The sequence below is a fragment of the Nomascus leucogenys genome, chromosome 21, assembly GCF_006542625.1.
Source record: "Nomascus leucogenys isolate Asia chromosome 21, Asia_NLE_v1, whole genome shotgun sequence".
Taxonomy (NCBI): Eukaryota; Metazoa; Chordata; class Mammalia; order Primates; family Hylobatidae; genus Nomascus; species Nomascus leucogenys.
The window spans coordinates 62,109,864-62,130,335 of NC_044401.1; the positions used below are offsets into that span (position 1 = coordinate 62,109,864).

The 20,472-nt window shown below is 42.1% G+C and overlaps 1 protein-coding gene across 7 annotated transcripts in view; it reads right to left on the bottom strand.

Moving 5' to 3' along the window:
- Window positions 1–12,289: 12,289 nt before the first annotated feature.
- Window positions 12,290–20,472, bottom strand: part of CNTN4 (contactin 4) — a 995,624-nt gene continuing 987,441 nt past the window's right edge. For 6 of the 7 annotated variants that reach the window (XM_030801544.1, XM_030801547.1, XM_030801549.1 and 3 more), the window contains 2 exons: window positions 16,242–16,410; window positions 12,290–14,104 (listed from right to left, as the gene is read on the bottom strand). In XM_030801544.1, coding sequence (XP_030657404.1) covers window positions 14,004–14,104; window positions 16,242–16,410 — 270 coding nt within the window. In that variant the 3' untranslated portion in view covers window positions 12,290–14,003. The remainder of the gene's footprint in view (window positions 14,105–16,241; window positions 16,411–20,472) is intronic. The other variant, XM_030801548.1, reaches the window with a different exon arrangement.

Here is a 20,472-nt window from a genome sequence, read left to right on the forward strand (position 1 = left end):
CTGTCACTGTGGCATCCTCTGATGAACTCACACACACATGCCTCAGTGAAAAGAAGAACAGGGATGCTGGTTCTTGGCTAAGAGGTGTTCAGAATTTATGGAACACTCATCAAAATCTCCTCACCCACAGCAGGGAAGTTGATTCATCCAAGCATTTTGCCATGTTTTTTTCTCCCCACGCCGTACAGGATAGCACCTCCTCACCTGCCGATCTTTGCAATTTGCTTGACTTACCTCAGACTTTTCTTGCACAAGAGACAGCTTTTAAAGCTGACGTCCAGCTGTATTTACTTCTGGCGGTGCCCATTTGGCTGTTTAAACTGCCAATGGTAGCACTCAGCTACCATCTGAGGAAGAAAGCATTTTGCACCAGCCTGGAGTGAATCATGAACTTGGATTCAAGACTATCTTTTCTATAGCAAGTGAGAGCCACAAATTCCTCACCCCCCTACATTCTAGAATGATCTTTTTCTAGTAGAGTGTGTGTGTGTGTATGAGAGAGAGAGAGAGAGACAGAGAAATTATCTCAAGCTCCAGAGGCCTGATCCAGGATACATCATTTGAAACCAACTAACTTAAAAGCATAATAGAGCTAAGATATCACCCCAGATTAAAAGAGAGGACAGGATTTTGTTCAAATATTCTTGAAGGAAGCCTTAATATTGTGGAAATATGCTGAGAAAGTCATCGAGCATAATTCAATCATGAAAGGGATCACTGAATCAAGAATGAACTTTCTGAAGAGATGTTTGCTGCCAAAGACTTCAGAACAACTTGTTGGTCAAGTAATGCCAAGTCAATCCTAGTCTCTCAAGTTTGGAAAGGTTTCTACCAGGCCATCCCATCAAATATCCCAATATATACAGAAATTCTTCTTCCTAACATCTTCATATATGAGTCTGCATCCAGATTGGAGGCCTTTGTGATGGGTGGTGAACTACAGGTGGAACCAAGTACAGGTGTGTCCTGGGTAGAGATGGGGATGAGGAGGGAACCCAAACAGTGCTGATTCTACATGGCCCTGGGTCAAGAAGCTGAAGGCCTAGAAAGAAGGTAACAGTGCCCAGAATCCCCACCTGGCACACTCTTTAAATGCTTTCTGGAGGTGTTTTAGTTAGTTTTGATCAATCGGTGGGGACACATTGACCACCATATATTTCCAGGTTTGTTTGTTTTCTTAACTAACCTGTAATTATCCACTGTAACTAGCAGAGGTTTGAACCCTGGGTAATAGGCACAGAAACATCTTGAATCTTGACAAGCCTGCACTGTCTTACAGTAATCTGTATTACTGTCCCATTTTATAGTTGCAGTTACTAAGGTTCAGAGAAGTTGATAGGAAATGGCATAGTGAGGAGATGAATACCAGGCTCAGGTGAAAGTGACCCCAGAAATGTGCAGAGGAGCGTCAGGGGAAGCTGAGGCCTGCTTAGCGGTGTGGCTGAGAAGGCAAGGCCCATGGAGGCACTGCAATAGTTGGCAAAATGTTTAAAATGTTTGGTCACTCTAATGATTCAGAATCTCAAACCTGCTTTTGTGTGTGTGTGGGGGGGGGGGGCGGGGGGGTGGGTGGTAGAGACAGTCTTTTTCTGTCACCCGGGCTAGAGTGTAGTGATGTGATCTTAGCTCACTACAACCTCCCTCTCCTGGGCTCAAGCCATCCTCCTCCCTCAGCCTCCCAAGTAGCTGGGACTACAGGCACATAACACCATGCCCAGCTAATTTTTGTATTTTTTTTTTTGTAGAGCTGGGGTTTTGCCATGCTGTCTAGGTTTGTCTCGAACTCCTGGGCTCAAGCGATACACGGGGCCTCAGCCTTCCAAAGTACTGGGATTACAGGCATGAGCCACCATTCCTGGCCAGGAAACTGTATTTTTAATGAACACCTTAGGTCAGAATCAGAGGCGCCTCGAGGGCTCATTAAGACACAGAGGAGTGGGCTCCATTCTTAGAGTCTCCAATTGAATAGGTCTGGGTGGGGTCTGAAAATCTGCATTTCTAACAGTTCTCAGGTGATGCTCATGCTGCTGGTCTCCAGGACACACTCGGAGAACTGCTGCTCCAGGAGACTTATGAATATCAAAATGTGAAAATCAGCCGCTGAAGGAAGAAGTGACAGAAAAGGCCTGTCCCCAGAAAACTGTCCTTTTGGGGAGGCTTGGAGCACCGTGTTTGATCTCTTTCAAACCAGGGCCTAGACAGTTGGCATTGTGGAAACTGCCTCTGCTTAGGAGGCAGCAACAGAAGCAGGGAGCTCCCCCACCACAAATGTGGCCAGCTCTTCAGTGCCTGGTGTGGTGCTCACTTCAGACTCCTCCCTCCAACTCAGCAGCCATAGATCACCTGGGCCCTGTGGAGCTCCTTGCCACACTTCCCTGAGCTGGTACCATTATCTGGCCCTTGGTATATGTGTTTCAAGAGCAACACAAAGTAGCCCATTGGCCTCCTTGGTGGATTGGGAACTCCTTCCTCCCTTCTTGCCCTGTGGAACTCATAGTCATTCTTTGGGAACCCATAACCATCATCACTTCTTCCATGAAGCCTTCAAAAGCAGAGTTGGTTGATCCTGCCTCTGGATTCTCATTCTGGGCCTCATACCCATGTTGGAGCTACTGCATTGTAGGATATACCATTAACAGCTGGGAGGCCTCCCCTCTAGACTGCGGGTTCCAGGAGGATGGAGCTTGTGTGAAATACGTCTTTTTATCTGCAGTGTCTAGGGCAGTATCTGACTTAAGAAAATATAAATGTTTCTTAAACTCTCTGTCAGCCCTGATATGGCACCTTGTATATAGGTTAGACTGAACAGTATTTGGCAGAGATCCTCAAGGCCTACAATAATAACACGGGGAGGAAGCTGGGTGTGTAATGAGAATGTGGTTAGAAGCAACCAGGAGACACATGTGCCTAACCATTGGGCTACTGTGACCTGGATGTTTTTGCTGCCAAAGTGTCTAAATGGTTATGTATAAATTGCTGTGTAACAGGCATTTCAGAAGTGGTTCATTTTGAGTGGTCTATACTGTTCTCACTAGCCTTGTCATAGCAAGTCAAAGAGTTTGAAATTCACTTAACAGTAAACACCATCAGCAGCAGGTTGATGTAAGGTAAAGTCAAGATATTGGCTCCCATCTCTTGCCATCTCCCACTAGGAGAAGGGTAGATAGTCACTTTTCTCCTAGAGCCTCCATGGCCATGGGATCAGAACAAACATGCCTTTCCAAGATATCCGTTCCAATAGGGATTTTAGCCCAATTTCTTTCCTTGGCATTTGGAATTCACTACGTGCAGCATGGGGGAGTGCTGGGGAGACTGGAGGGTGAAAGTCACGTTTCCCAACAGCCCAACCACCTGAGCCTCATTGAAATGCCTCAGACCTCAAGCTATTCATGCAGGCTGGGAAAGAATCCACATGGGCAAAGAACATCCTGATTAAAAATCCAAACGTTTTCATGATGAGACTTGTATGTATCAGGACCATCTGCTGGTGGAATTAATAAGCCTGAGGTGCTAATTTGTTACAGAAAAACTAGATATCTGGAAGTGAGAATAGAGAATGAAAACAATCTTTGATGGCACAAGTAAAGGTGAAAAACCTAATTAGAATAGGACTTGGTGCTAGCCTAAGGACTGTAGCTATTCCTGCTTCTACATCCTTCAAATTGAGCACTAGGGTGCAAATTTTTTCAAAACCATTCCTTCCTTTGGAATTTTATATTGCACTAAAAGACAATCTTGTTTATTTCCTGTTTTGTAGGTAATAGATGTGAATATAAATATGTTTCAGAATGAGAAATATTAAACATAAATGATAGTGAATTGTCTAAGTCTGCAATTAAAGAGGGGTGGGTACCTTTCTCATTTTTCCCCTAAATATTCCACTTCTCTGTCCCCACTATTATCGTCCTCCGTCTCTCGGCTAGGCTATTACAGTAGCCTCTGAACTGGACTCATGGCCTCTAGTATTTCCTCCCTTTGAAGAATCAATGTAAAAGGCACATCTGCCTATATAACTCCCCATCACCTTCAAGTTAAAGCTCCTTTTAAGGCAAAGTCCACTATGACTCAGCTCCTTACTAGCTCTCCAGGCACATACCCAAATACTCCTACCTCTGTTCTCACCAATGTGCTGATTATTTCCCTGTAGCTCCATGCTATTGCATCACTCCATGCCTCTACCGAAACTTTCTCTGGTGGAAAAAGCCTTTTCAACCTCTTTTCATTTTGTTGACACTTTGATTTATCTTCTAAGTTTTGGCTGTTTGCCACCTGAAAGTCTTTGCTGAACTTCCAGTTTGAATTAAGTGTCCCTCTATGTTCCTTTTGTTTAATTCTATCAGTGATTGGCCTTTTTTTTTTTTTTTTTTGAGACAGAGTCTGACTCTGTCGCCCAGGCTGGAGTACAGTGGCATGATTTCGGTTCACTGCAACCTCCACCTCCCGGTCTCAAGCCATTCTCCTGCCTCAGCTTCCCCAATAGCTGGGACTACAGGCGCTTGCCACCACACCCGGCTAATTTTTGTATTTTTAGTAGAGACGGGTTTTCACCATGTTGGCCAGGATGGTCTAGATCTCTTGACCTCGTGATCCACCGGCCTTGGCCTCACAAAGTGCTGGGATTACAGGCGTGAGCCACTGCGCCTGGCCTGGACTCTTTAACAATGTTCTGTCTCATTTCCAGTGTAAACACTCTGAGGTCAAGAGCAGTGTCTGATTTATCTTTGTGTCCATAAGCCCCAAGTAGGAACTGACTGCCGGTTGAGTAACCAGACGAAGGAAAAGGAAGTGAGCTTATTAAATATTTACCAGAATAGAAAACAATATAGATTCTAAAGAACTAAGTTCTAATGGTAGGTTCATTTATTAAAGCTGTGTGGTTATAGCAGAAGTTAAATCGTCACTGGAGCTTAAATTAATGAAGTAATAAAAACTCACAGTTGGTGTGATGCTCGTCTCAGAAACGCTGCCCTCCACCTCAGCCGCCGCCAAACACCTGGGCTGCTCCGAGCTCCCCGCGCACCTCCCCAGCCGGCACCACCCACCATTTGGCTCTCAGTAGACACCTGCGTTGGTTGTCAGGAGCAACACAAAGCCGCCCATGGGGCCCATGTGCAAGATTTTAAAGTTCTAGCGGACTCTTTTCAACTTGAAGGTGTTTTATTAGGTTTGTTTCATTTATTAAAATTAAAAGCAAAGATTTGTCCCTGCCAAGTAATAAACTGGAAGAACACATAAACCTGAGGGGAAAATTGCAAGAACGAAATCAACAATAAAGTACTGGCGTCGTAGTTTAAAGGTCGGCAAGCTGCTGCCACTTTTTTTTTTTTTAAGACGGGGTCTCCTGTCTCATCCAGGCTGGAAAGGCTGGAATGCAGTGCGGTGATCACCGTTCACTCCAGCCTCGACTTCCTGGGCTCAAGTGATCCTCCCACCTCAGCCTCTCGAGTAGCTGGGACCACATGGGTGTGCCACCATGCCCAGCTAATTTATAAAATTTTTTTGTAGACACAGGGTCTCCCATGTTGCCCAGGCTGGTCTTGAACTACTGGGCTCAAGTAATCATCCAGCCCTTGGCCTCCCAAAGTGTTGGAATTACAGGCATAAGCCACTATCCTTCGTCAGCAAACATCTTCTTAAAGGGCTAGATAGTAAATATTTTCAGCTTTGAGGACCACATGGTCTTTGCGGCAGCCACTCAGTTCTTCTGTGATAGCACAGAAGTGGCCATAGGCAATATATAAATCAGTGTGGCTATGTTGCAATAAATCTTTATTTACAAAAAAAGCGGGCAATAAGCTAGATTTTCCCAGAGGGCCAATATTTACACATGGCTTAATGGATTCAAAATATGTGTGAACGTGTTTTCTTTTTTTTAAGAAAAGCAACCAATTTGGGAAAATAACAATTATGTTTAATCAAATAAAAATCATTCTATCCTGGGGGATCAATGGTAAAAAAAAAAAATTGTGTTTGACTGAACTTAGCCTCATTATAAGTAGGTTTTGCAAGAAACACAGGTTCGGCATTCTGTTCACACCTTTATCTGTCACACTATTCACACCATCCTTCAATAAGTGTATTTCTGTCTCCTTCAGTGAACCATGAGGGAAGCCTTAACCCTATTTATGTCAGTTTCTCCAGTGGCCAGCAAGTGCTTGACACATAGTGTGCCCTCAATATCTTACTTGTTAACCACTAAATTCAAGAGGAACAACTGGGCCAATTCTAAATGCCAGTTATTTGGTCTCGGATATTTGGTCCCAACATTGTAGTTGATAAATGATGCATCCACTACATAGTTTTCCAACTAGCTGTGCTGTGGCTTATGTTCTTGGTAACAAGCCCATTTTTTTAACCTTTCAGAATACTTCTGGAATCCCTTCCACCTGCTTTAACACCTTCTTGCCACATAATGTGGGCCTTTGCTGGGGAAAGATTCCCTTGAATTAAAACTCTTTTCTGGGCTGGGTGTGGTGCCTCACGCCTGTAATCTCAGCACTTTGAGAGGCCGAGGTGGGTGGATCACCTGAGATCAGGAATTCGAGACCAGCCTGACCAACATGGAGAAACACGTCTCTATTAAAAACACAAAATTAGCCAGGCGTGGCGGTGCATGCTTGTAATCCCAGCTACTCAGGACGCTGAGGCAGGAGAATCACTTGAACCCAGGAGGCAGAGGTTGCAGTGAGCCGAGATTGCGCCATTGCACTCTAGCCTGGGCAACAAGAGGAAAATTCCGTCCCAAAAAACAAAACAAACAACAAAAAAACAAAACCTCTTTTCTGCCAGCTCTAAGAGGAACTTCACCCACCAGCCCTGTCTCTCTGGACACACACACATCCCATCCTCACACCATCCAAGGAAAAGTGGGAAGGAGAGTTCAGCAAACGAAACAGAACTCAAAACAGCAAACTTCATGTCTCGCCCTCAGAGCCATTGACCTTCAGAGATCTGACAACACATCAGCAAGACCCTGAAATTTTGAATTACAAATTAATTACTTCAATGGGAATAATGAAGACCTCCCGGTGTAAGGTTGCTAGATTTAGCAAATAAAAATAGGAGGCTCAGTTAAAGTTGAATTTCAAATAAATATCACATGGGAGATACTTCTACTAAAGAAGCATAACTTTTTTTTTTTAATCTGAAATCCAAGTTTAATGGGTCCTCTCCTATTTTATCGGGTAATCCTGATCTTGCAGGGTAGCAGGAGTTTAAAGAAACAGCTCTAAGACACCTGAAGTCAAGGATAACGAACATGCAAAAAACATTTGCGGTCAAGGAAAGAGAAGCAGAGAAGCTGGGCCACTTTAGAGCAGAGAAATCATCCCACCTGAGCCTGAAGCTCATGACTGCCTTTCCTTCTTGTTGCCATATGGGAACTGTATCTATCTGTCTATTTATCTACCTATCTCCCTTATTGTTTATGTATCATCTATTTACAGATAGAGACATCTAATGTTTTGGAGTAGGGCCCTAAACCCAAGCCACCAGCATTTCAATTCCTGGCCTCTCTGATCAACGGTGTGATCAGGGACAAATGTGAATCTGTCAACCTCAATCCTCTGTGTATAAAATAGGAATAATAAATGGTAACTAAATCAGTAGGTTGATTTGCACTGAGTCTGGCACATATTATAAGCATAATCAATGTTTACTATTATTATTATCATTGCATTTCCCTGTATTGTGACAAAGTACTGTTACTGATGCCTTGGCTTCCTCACACACATCTGAATGCCACATCATTCTTCTATGTCCAGCATAGAGCCAGGTACAGAGAGGGCTGCCAATAGTCCCTCGCTGAATAACTAAAACCCTCTCCAGGGACCTATCCTATCCCATTCCTCCAGATGGCTGTGCCCTAGGCCTGGCCAGCACTCAGAACTTCTCCACCTCCAGCATCTGAACCTCAGACATCTCACCCTTCTACCCCACCATTTCCTCTGGCCTATCTACTTGTCCTAGAATGTTCTCTAGTTGAACTTCAGAGTCTAGTTCCTTACTCCGTCCTGTCCTTTTTCTAAGTACTTATTTCTAGGTGTATGAAATGCACTAACGAGTTTATGTTCTAAATTCTAGTCCTTTTTTTTTTTTTTTTTTTTTTTGAGACAGAGTCTCTGTTGCCCAGGCTAGAGTGCAGTAGGGCAATCTCAGCTCACTACAACATCTGCCTCCCAGGTTCAAGCGATCCTCCTGCCTCAGCTTCCTGGGTAACTGGGACTACAAGCACCTGCCACCATGCCCAGCTGATTTTTGTATTTTTAGTAGAAACTGGGTTTCACCATGTTGGCCAGGCTGGTCTCGAACTCTTGACCTTTTGATCCCCCCACCTCGGCCTCCCAAAGTGCTGGGATTACAGGTGTGAGCCACCATGTCCAGCCCTGACTTTCTAATTGTCTGTGTTACTTTGGGCTTCTTATATAACCTCTTTGCTTCCATTTCATAAATAAAAAAGGAATAAAAACCTGTGTCCTCCCCTTATTAGTGTGAAAAGCACTTTGAAAACTAGAAAAACAAATTAAAGATATTACTATTTGTTTAAGTCCTAGGACATGTATATTTCCTGGTATAGTTTGTGTTATTCATAACAATAAGGATATGTGGCAAAAACCCAGTTTGCAGAGAATGGGGATATCACATGTAATCACATCTATATTTAAGTAGCTCAGCCTTCCATTTCCAGACTTTCAGATCTATCATATGGTTGACCTTTTTTAAAAAAAGCTTTCTATGTGATCTATATCATTAGAGCTCTGCTAATCTACCACAGCCCATAACTGCTGGTGATAAAGGATAGAGGCCAATTTTGTTTAAACTGTGATCTCTGTTGAGTATTGTAGTTTACAGTTGAGTTGCAGAGCTGGAACATTTAATCTGCCTGGCCCATTTAGCACAACGGGAAAAGGGGCCTCTTTGCGGAATGGGCAGCCTGACTTGCATTTAGTAATCACACTCTGGCAGGGGGCCTGAGGAAATCACGGGAAATGGGGCCGGATATTCTCCTCCCTCTACGTCTGAGATGGGGGTGACACAGGCCTGGTGCCTGGGAGCACAATGAGGAACCACACCCAGATGCCAATGCTGAGGTGCTGTGTGTCTACTATAAGGGGGAAGACACCAACAAAAATGATTTAAATACAAGGTACAAAGGGATGACTGACATGAGTGGGTACTGACCCCATCCCCTGGAGGTCAGAGAAATGTGAGGTCAATTTCAGATGGGGAAGCTGAGGGAGGCTTTGTGCAAAACCTGGCATCTGAATGGGAGCCCTACTGCCTAAGTTTGAATTAGTTGATTGTATGATTAAAATTATCAAATATTAAAATTTATTTTAAGAAGTGACCATGTTTAAATAAAAGGTGATAATGGATGTGCCAGCTGAGTTCCACTCATTTTGGTGATAAGAAGCATTCACATCATACATCTGTGGTTCTGGTAAAGTCCCTTGAGAGAAAGAACAATAACAGATGATAAAATCATCGCTGTTTGGAGAGCCATGCATTTAGAGCTTTACAAACTTTATCCTCCCTAATAAGTAGCAAATCATTACAATGCACTCCAGGCAGTCAAACTCCAGGATCCACATCTTTAGTCTTTGTATTAGGCTGCCTTTGTAAGGCCTCAGTGTCTGGCATTTTGTAATGGAAAAATCTGGGGTATGTGCACAGATTGAATATAAGTCCTTGATTTTAAAGGCTTGCCTTTCAAATCACTATGGTTGGCCACAAAACGTTTTTAGCCAGAACATTTTGCTAATTGTAACAACAGGAAAATAACAGTCACTTCTTGATTATAAGTGTTAATGGAGGAGAACAGTAGCATCGATAATCCAATGTAGTGAAAAAAATCACCTGTTGGTTGATTACATTAGATTACTCTAAAAACTGCATGACATTTTTGTTGCTAATTATGTGCTATTTGTATACTTTTTATAACTCAACATTCTTTGAGCATATTTGTAGTGAGGCAAGGTGGTGGCAGAGACTGGGAAAAGGTTAATCAGGATTTAACATTGCCTCCTGGATATAAACAACCACAATTTTGATGGTGGGAATAACACAATCATTCTATCTTAATATCAAAGGCTACACACCTCCTACCTCACAGGCTGGAAGAATTCAGAGCTTACCTGAGAAATGAAGCTTATCATCCGTGTCTTCTGTGCCCATGGAAAGGGGCTGCTTTGTATGTAGCATGTGTGGGCTCCATAGAAAGTAGGTACACTGAGAGAATCCAAATATCTTGCACAATAGAATTTCCTTTCATACAGTTAAATCACAAGCGGACTACACACACAAAAAAGAGGGTAAGAGTAAGCACTCTGAAAGGTTAAACAAGCAAAGGAAATTTTCCTAGTGCTCCTCCTTCAGAAAAAAATCTCAAGCAGCAATGTAGTCATTCCACTCAAGTGTATTATTTGGGCTAAGCCCAAATATTGGCCGGCTAAGCACAGAAAATCTGTTAGTTATACCAACCCAGCATTTCTTCTCTTACCTTTGGAAAACAGCATCTTAATTTTCCTTTAACTATCCCTCCCCTATGAGTACAGGCTTAGTCTGATCAAGTTACTCTGGCTGTGGAACTCAAATGGAACTGATCACTTTCCCAGGAATCTGAATATTGAGCATAATGGCGTCAAAATTGGAAAAGCTGATTCATCCCCACAATAGCACCCCAAAAAGACTTTCCAAAGTTCCCACTGTCTGGACCCGCAGAGTGGCCTGGTTCTTATTCTCCTCAAGACTTGCTCCTTCGGTGTTTCCTTGGCTCATGTGATGTAACCTGTGTCATTGTAATTCCTTACTTTTTGTTTGCTCAAGTTACCCAGGGTTGTTTCTTTGCTTACAACCAGTGGACTGTACCTGTGGCAACCATGAAAGCCAACAAATGAGACAAGTTTGGGTGGAGGGGCTCATGGGGCACTTTCTAAAACATCTTCAATTCAGGTAGACTCAACTAATCCAGGACCTCATTTACCCAATGATGAAGCCAATTGGTCAAAGACTTCTTCCAGGTACAAAGTTAGAAGCCAGGCCTTTTAACGCTTTTCAGCACATCACGAAAGTAATGACACAGTCTTCCCTGGTTGGTTTGCTATGGTACACAGGCAGGCAACTGATGCAAAATGCTACTTCAAAGACCCCTTGATTCAATTAATCAGTGAGTATTTATTGCAAGGCACTGTGCTAGGCACTATGGAGAGTACATGGAAGATAAGACCAAAGTCCCTGCCCTCAAGGAGCTTACAATCTAGTTGGGAAGACAAGGCATACATACAAGAAAAAGTAAGTAACAATACAGGAGTTAAATTAAAATGCAAGATAACAGTACAAGAGATTTCCAAAAGTGGTATCTGATTAATTACTAAATGAGCGGCATTTATAGGGGTTGCAGCTAATTCCAAGGAAGAATGTCATAAAGGACTGAAGCATGGGAAGTCTTTGCAGACAAACTGGGGCTGGAGCTACCCTAGGACAGCTGGGATCTGAATGGGAGAGAAGGGTGGAGAGGGCATTTCAGGAAGGGGCAGCCATAAGACCAAAGGCACAGAGGTGAGACCAAAAGCAAGCAGTGTTCAGGGGTCAGGGAGGGCTTAGTGTGGCTGGATACACAGTTAAATTGTTTTAGATAAAAAAGGGCCTTAAGGGCCGGGTGTGGTGGCTCACGCCTGTAATCCCAGCACTTTGGGAGGCCGAGGTGGGCGGATCACCTGAGGTCAGGAGTTTGAGACCAGCCTGACTAACATGGTGAAACCTCATCTCTACTAAAAATACAAAAAGTAGCCCGGTGTAGTGGTGGGCACCTGTAATCCTAGCTACTCAGGAGGCTGAGGCAGGAGAATTGCTTGAACCTGGGAGGCGGAGGTTGCAGTGAGCTGAGGTCGCAACATTGCACTCCGGCCTGGGTGACAGAGCGAGACTCCGTCTCAAAAAAAAAAAAAGAGCCTTAAATGCTCAAGCTTAGAACTTATCCTTTTAGCAATGGGGCGGTGAGGGAAACAACAGATATACTTACAGTAAACATACAAAAGACTTAGCTAATCAAGAGAAAATATTCAAGTCTCATCTTCAGGACATTTACTTGTGGATTAGGACCCTCTCTACTTCCGAAGAGGATTTGAAATGGTGCTTCAGGGTTGTCAGTTCCAAAGGAAAAGCTCTGGGTCATCTAGATTTGGGTAGAGACTTTTGAGTCCCTCTATGATCCCAAATTATAACTAGCACAAAGGTAAGCTAACAAATTCCCTGACAGGCAGGCAGGAAAAATGCTCCCAAAAGACAAGTATCTTTACAAATGACAGAATATTTATTAACAATACCTTTAAAAAAGATTACATATGCTAGATCACTGGTAAATATCATTTACACTGGGGTGGGGAACTCCCTGGGTGTCATTTTTTTTTCATTCATTTTATTATTTTGTTGATTTTTTTTGCATGTGATTTTAAATTTTATTTTAACATAGAAGTAACCATATCAAACTAAGAAAGGAACACAGCTTGAAATACTGACAATATTTTTTTTTCCGGTTACCACCCTAGTTTTACACAAATGGAATCCCGATTATGACTTATTGGATAAATATAACTAGAAGGTTGAAAAGTTATATTATTTGTAAGCAAAAATGACAAATTACAGCAAATTTGAGTGCTCTGCGAAAGAAGAAAAGGTGGCAGCATGTTTACATGAGAAAATGTTTATAGAAAATTTCATTGCCTTTTATGTCACTGTTCCACTAGGGTTTGCTTATAAAACCTTTCCAATTGTAACAAATAGTTCTTTTCAGAAGAATACAGTTTTGTTGATATTGTCATTTTCCAATGTGTGATTTTAAAACTTAGAAGGTAAAGCACATAAAGCAACTAGGCTACCTATTGCAAAACAGAATTATCAAGAAACCATACAATTGTACTGAAGATCTTTTATAGAGTCATATTGAAATTTCTTGCAGCAACTATTTGTTGAAATAGGAGAAATCTTCCAAACTCCATATGTAATTCTGATTCAAAAGAAGGTCTCTATTATTACAGATACACATATTATATATAAGAAATTTTGTAAAGAAATTACGAATCCATTGACAGAGAATTACTTTTTTTAAATTTACATTCAAAATAGATACAGTTAAAGATAATAAAATTATCTTTTATCCTTTGAAAGACTTGGTTGACCATAGTAACTTTTGGTCTATGTTACTACAGGATGTATGTTACTTCAAATTTAATGTCTAAGATAATGCTACTACAAAGACAATGCTAACTTAGTTGAGTGAAAAGAAAATCTTACTGTACAATGCTAAATTCAGGGATGGGAATATTGCACAAGGTGCCTCTCGGGCAGTAAATTTAGCTTTTGAGATTGCAGCCATTCCTGAAACCATCTCAAGTTGTGTTGAACAACAAAATTCACAACGGCATGGGAAAACATATTGTACATGTCAAAAGGACTTGATTCAATGCATTAACCACTAGAAGAGTAGTTTGCATACAACAGCCTTGAGTTATAGACTAAGTCTTCAGCTGTTCTGCCATGAGATCCTTGTAAAACTGTACAAGTAATTTGCAATTTATTTACCAAGGTGAGTTTCAAACTCTTTAAAGGAAATATTTTCAAATTATAATTGCACGATTGTGTTGCCCATAGCATTTTACAGCCGAGGAAAAAATTAATATCTACATTATATGTTAACTTTAAAAAATTCTATAAAACACTAAATATATAATAAAAAATATGCATATAAGGACATATGTAAACTGCTTTGGTAACATCATATTACAGATGTCTTCAGTGCATTGCAGAGTTTCCAAAGAAACTTCAGACAAAGCTAGATTTGCTTTGAGGAAGTACTGTATAATGCCATTCCTAAAGAAGCAAAAAACATTTTTATTCCAGTAATAAGATGTACTTGAACAACAATATTACTTAGTACTGGGTGTCTTCAAAACAACTAGCTAAATGTTGCTTATATTATAAACAGCAAGTCCTTTAGATAACTTTTGTCATAAACTGGACCTAGCTGTGAGGGAAATCATTATTGTACTGATGGCTGACAGCGTACATGCATTCGAAGTGGAAGCCCCAGATCCTCTCGCGTAGGCATCTGAAAAGAGAGAACAAATTCACTCAAAACAGCCCCATTCTGGCTTCAAAGGGAAGAGGGGCCACGGGGCTTTTTGAAACAGCAGAACTGCATGGATTCTACTGGAAATGATGATCAAGGTCTTAATGGCTTTTAAACATCAGTTCTATGACTACCAAGCTACGAACCTGGGAGTAGGGTATAGGACAGCCCTGTACCTCTGTCAAAGCATTTGTAAAATAAGGATGTTCCCACCTAATGTGAGAAGAAACTTCAATATCACTAGTAACAATACTGATAAACACCATGCTATGTCGATGATGCAACAAAATGAAAATTGCTATTCCCTTTTGAACTCTATCTTTGTGCTGGGCACAGATGAATATGACACTTAAATCTTGCAAAAACTGGATGAAGGCCAGGTATTATTATTACCTCACTTAACAGATGGCGGTAATTTGTGCCCAGAGAAATAAGGTAACTTATCTAAGATCACCCAGCTAGTAAATGGCTAAATTGGGGTTCAAACCCATGTCTGTCTAAATCTACCCCTTTTCTGCAAACAAAATATAGCCTCAATCCTTTTTCTTATGGGTCTTACATTTTTCATAGTAAGAAGCTATCAACTGTCATTCGGGGGTTCTTCAATCTTGTAAGGTCTCTTTGACCAACATAATGAAAAATCTCTTGAAACAGATCAGGTTTGGCTCACAGTCACTTCCTTGTTATCTAATAATTACAGCAATATAATTGCTTAATATATGTTTTTGTAATGAATAAAATCAGCAATCATCAATCTACCTAAAAATACCAATCCCTGCAATGATAAGAAAGTATGAAATATAAAGTCAGATTTTTAATGAAGCGAGATAAATAAACCCTAATCTTGTATTTTCGTGGCCTGGAGATTACTTCCACATCTCACCAAAAATCTGGCTCCCTGTCGACAGAAGTTAGAGGCTTTGTTTGGTAAAGTGTAGAATCCAATTGTCCCCACTTTTAAGACAAAAATGCCTTTTCTGTTTGTATGCAAAAAAGATGCAGTAAATATAAACTCCATCCAGAAACACTGGCATATCCCCCCTTAGCAGAGGGATGTCACATGGCTAAAAGTCAGGATGGTGGTGAGGATTTTGTCCATAATTTAAAATATCATCTTTTTACCAATGTCTTGAAAATTTATATCTCCAGCCTTCACTGCTCCCCTAATCTCCAGACTGAAATCTGAAAGCCTGTGAAAATCTACACTTAGATATCTAACCGCAGTCTTTTTTTTTTATTGCTGTAAAATACACATAACAAAATTAGCATTTTAACTCATTTAAAATGTCCAAACCAGTGGCACTAAGTATACTCCAATGTTGTGCAACCGGCACCACTCTCAAGCTCCATAACTTGTCACCCCAAGTGAAGACCCAGTACCTAAACCTCCATTCCCCACTGACCAGCCACTGCCAATCACTAGCCTCACTTCTGTCTCCATGGATTTGGCTATTTTGTTTTTTTTTTTCTTTAAATAAATGAGATCACACACAACAAAAAATAATATGCTGTTAAGATACTTACAAACATGGTATTTGTAAAAACAGAATTGAATGTATTTGCTCAAAAAGAATATGCTATTCTCACATGCTATTCAACATTTGAAAGTAAGATAATCTTGACTATAGAGAGACATACACATTGATGCACATGTTACATATACCCATTCAAAATAAATAGTAAATTCAAAATATTTCCAAGACATTGAACTGCATACACTGTTTCACTGGAGAAAAACTGCTACGGCATACTTAACAATGCTTTTCCTTGTTCCTTCTGACTGAGTCATGCTTTTAACTTTCGAAACTGTAATTCTGGGGCTACAATAGATGCAATGCAAACTACACAGGTTGACACGGAAAAACCTTAGTGACTGATTCGGGTCTGCTTTAATCTGATTTTTGATTAGCAACTGAGTAGATCAGTCAACACGGGCAAACTGATTTTTGCATGAAACTGCCTATGGCCAGCAAAGATCTGGAGAAAAGGGGTAGTGTTCTCCATTTTTATTTTAAGTCTTCTTTTGCAGGCTGAATGTCTTTCAAGCCCTGACTCATCTGGAAGGCTGATAAGATAAGACAGGCAGGAGAAAAGGGAGAAAAAAAGGCATTCTCACTTGATATCTTTGGAATTCGAATTTGTTCACTGCTGCTGCCATCTCCTCCGTCGCTGAATGGCTTAATTTCTATTATATAATCTTCATCGAAAGGCAAAGAAAGCTCCACCGATGTTTTATTTGTTTCAATGACAGATGTGCTGCTTTGTCTGTTCCATCTGTACAAGACCTGCCAATACAGAAAGAACAGGTGTCACCTGCCGTCTTCACAAAGGCCCCAAATATGGAGCATTCATTTGTTTTCACCTCTGGGCACGCGCAAAATGCAGGGATGTAGAGGTTGTCTGGCTGCCCACTTGCATTTGGAAGGCTCATTTGTGGTGAGGGCCATGACTGCAGCTACCATTTTATTCCCAGGAAAGAGCTGAAAGGATAACAGGGGCGTCAGCAACATGATTCTACCTACTGCCTAGCCTCTCGGAGGCTCAGATGACACACCTGGGAAAATGGAAAATATGAGTAGCTCCTTAAGGATGTACAGTGCTCAGTTACACATCGGGGCTTTGCCATCAGAATAAACCTGGCCACTGTGGGATCACAGGCCACTTTACCTTTCTGAGCCTCACTTCAGTCATCTGTAAAATGGGGACAATCATACCCACTCTTCTGGAGTGTGTTTTCAAGATTGCACAAGGAGGCTGGGTGCAGTGGCCCATGCCTATAGGCTCAGCACTTTGGCAGGCCAAGGTGGGTGACTCACTTGAGGCCAGGAGTTCGAGACCAGCCTGGCCAACATGGTGAAACCCTGTCTGTACAAAAAATACAAAAATTAGCCAGACATGGTGGCACACACCTGCAATCCCAGCTACTCCGGAGGCTGAGGCAGGAGAATTGCTTGCACCCGGGAGGCGGAGGCTGCAGCGAGCCGAGATCAAGCCACTGCACTCCAGCCTGGGCGACAGAGCAAGACTGTCTCAAAAAAAAAAAATTAAAAAAAAATAAAAAAGACTGCACAAGGTTTGAATCTGGTGAGGGCCTAGCTTAGGGGAAGCATGTAAGAAATAGTATCTCTGAAGGCTTAAAGATAATCAGAGAACATACATAGCAAAGGTTAGAGCACAAGCCAGGCACAATAAGTTATGATCATGACTCTTAGAGACAGGACATTTCAGCACAGGGAGAACGTATCTGAAAGGCAAGAGTAGTAACCTCCCATTCCTTTCCTCTGGAACCCCACTTTATGGGGCTAGGTAGCAAAGAGGCAACCGTTGTCACCCTGGACATATCTGCAGCTTGCAACAGTCCTGTTTTCATCTTGGGCCCCCCATGGGTTCTGAGTTTGGAGGTGGATTCATTTGATGAGGTGGCCAACTAGCCTCCTAAGAACGCATTCACCTACCTGGGATTGCCTGCTGTGATTGGTATTTACTCCAATCAGGAACAAAATATACAGGTCTGGGAAAGTGTGCCTTTACCTATAGAACCACTGAAGCTCATTCTCTGCAGTTTCCCCTGACAATTAAAAAGATAGGGTTGGATGAGGTCAGTGGTTTTTGGTCCTGGCTACATGTTAGAACCACTGGGGTGCCTGTAAAATACTTATGCTGTAGCTCAGTGGTTTTCAACAGGGTGGGAGGGGCAGGGGAGCAATTTTGCCTCACAGGGAGGTATCTGGCAATGTCTACAGACATGTTTGTGAAAACATGTCCTCCTGCTGTAGTGGATAGAGAGACCAGGGATGCTGCTGAACAGTCTACAATGCACAGAGCAGCCCCGCAACAAAGAACTCTCTAGTTCAAAGTGTTGACTGTGAGGAGGTCAGAAACCCCGCTCCAGTTCCACTCTAGCCTGCCTAAGACTGCACAGAGGTGGGATCCAGGCTGTAGTTGTTTTTTAAAAGATCATCAGGAGATGTTAATATGGGATAGGCATCATGATTAGATGAATTAGATAAGTGGTTCTCAAATTCAAGTGTGATAAGAATCACCTGGAGAACTTGTTGGAACACAAATTGCTGGGCCCCATTCCTGGAGTTTGTGATTAGTTCTGGGATGGGACCTGAAAATCTGCATGTCTGACAAGTTCCCAGCTAATGCCAGTGCTGATGGTCCAGGGATCATGCGTTGAGAAGCACGAGATTAGCTCATCCTTCCCTAAGATCCCTTATAAATTCTGATCTGCTGAGGCTACAGACATAAGGTCACTCTTGTGTCTCAAGACAAAACCAGACACAAGTGAAATTCATAAAATTCCCTTAGAACGGTTTAGCACCCATCTGTTCCCTGGCATTTCATCACCTTAATTTATATCTCTCTAATACAAGGTGGAAAACACAATTTCCTTAAGGTAGAAAGATTCATAAGCGTCCCCTTCTCCTCTGCAGCATCAGTTGTATCAGACCCAGCATCCCCTTGCTAATGATTAGGCACAAATAAATCCTCAGGCACATTCAGGAGTGTGAAAGCTTCTCATCACAGCCCTCCAGGAGAATGGGCTGGCTGATCGGATGCAAGGTCACATCTGGCTTTGAGGAATAAATTGCTGCTTTGATTTACCTCCGGTCCTTGCAAGAGCTCAGAGAATTCAACTTGTTTCAAATATGAATCCAAAAGAAACACTTTCAGGGAAAAGCAGCACTTTTATCAGCACTGCTTATCAGTTTTGCAATATTAGGGACTGCAGCAGAACCCAAATAAAGTCCTGTAAAGCCTTTATTTACACCAAACACTTGCCTGAGCTGATTGACTTGAAGGCTGTGCTTGCATTTGATATAATCTAGGGTGGAAGACAAGGGGAAAGAATGGATTTGTGGGAATAATGATAATAGCAGCAAATATCATAGACTACTTCCACTATTTAATGTCTGAACGCTGTGTTCTAAATCAGGGGTGTCCAATCTTTTGGCTTCCCTGGACCACACTGGAAGAAGAAAAATTGTCTTGGGCCACACATAAAATACACTAACACTAATGATAGCTGATGAACTTTTAAAAAATTGCAAAAAAAATCTTACCATGTTTTAAGAAAGTTTACGAATTTGTGTTGGGCCACATTCAAAGCCATCCTGGGCCACATGCAGCCTGTGGGCTGTGGGCCGGACAAGCTTGTTCTAAATGTGGATAACCTCTTAAGGAAGGCAATGTTATGATTCTGATTTCAAAGATGAGTACTTGAGATGTGGAGATGTTAAACAATTGCCCGGTCTCATGACTGGTAAGTGGTGGATCCTGCATTCTAACCTAGGCAGTCTGGCTCCAGAGCCTGGATTTTTTTTTTTTTTTTTGGAATGGAGTTTCACTCTTATTGCCCAGGCTAGAGTGCGATGGTGTGACCTCAGCTCACTACAGCCTCCGCCTCCCGGGTTCAAGCGATTCTTCTGCCTCAGCCTCCCAAGTAGCTAACATTACAGGCATGTGCCACCATGCCCTGCTAATTTTATATTTTTGGCAGAGAGGGGGTTTCACCATGTTGGTCAGGCTGGTCTCGAACTTCTGACCTCAGGTGATTCACCCACCTTGGCCTCCCAAAGTGCTGGGATTACAGGTGTGAGCCACCATGCCCGGCCTCAGAGCCTGGATTTTTAACTAAGACTAGCTTGGCTACCACCTGTAGGGCTCTGGGCAAATTGCTTTCGCTCTCTGGCATCTGTCTTCAGGAACACAAACCAAGGGAATTAAATAGTAAAAAACTAGTGGTCCATGGGTCATAACCAGTCTGCATATATTATTTGTTTGGCTGTCATAGTGTTATTTTGTTTTGAGTTAGATGTGGACATTTAAAAACCAAGAAATTATACATTAAAAATTTGTGGGTTCTACTGAAAAACTGGAAGATATGGCCACACTGGTTGCTATGCTTCGGATGCTTGTCCTCTCCAAAACTCATGTTGAAATTTGCCATTTTAACAGTATTAACAGGTGATCCTTTAAGAGATAATTAGGCCATGAGCTGATTAGGCTCACCCTCACAGATGGAATTAGTACTGTTATAAAAGGGCAAGTCAGCTCTCTATCCCCCTCCCATCTCCCTTCTTCCTCCCTCTCCCTCCCAGCACTGGGTGTCAATAAACTTCTGTTCATATTAATTGCCCAGTCTCAGGTATTCTGTTCCTGAGTAAGACTCTACAAAAGTGCGATCCAGAATAAAACAGACTAAGCCAGTGGTCTATATTCCTGTCTGACAACAACTGGCTGGAGTTGAGAAATCTCATTCTGAACGATCACAAACTCTGCAGTTGGTGATAGTCCCAACACTTCCAATGTTGCTACACTGTCACATGCCTACCTCTGGA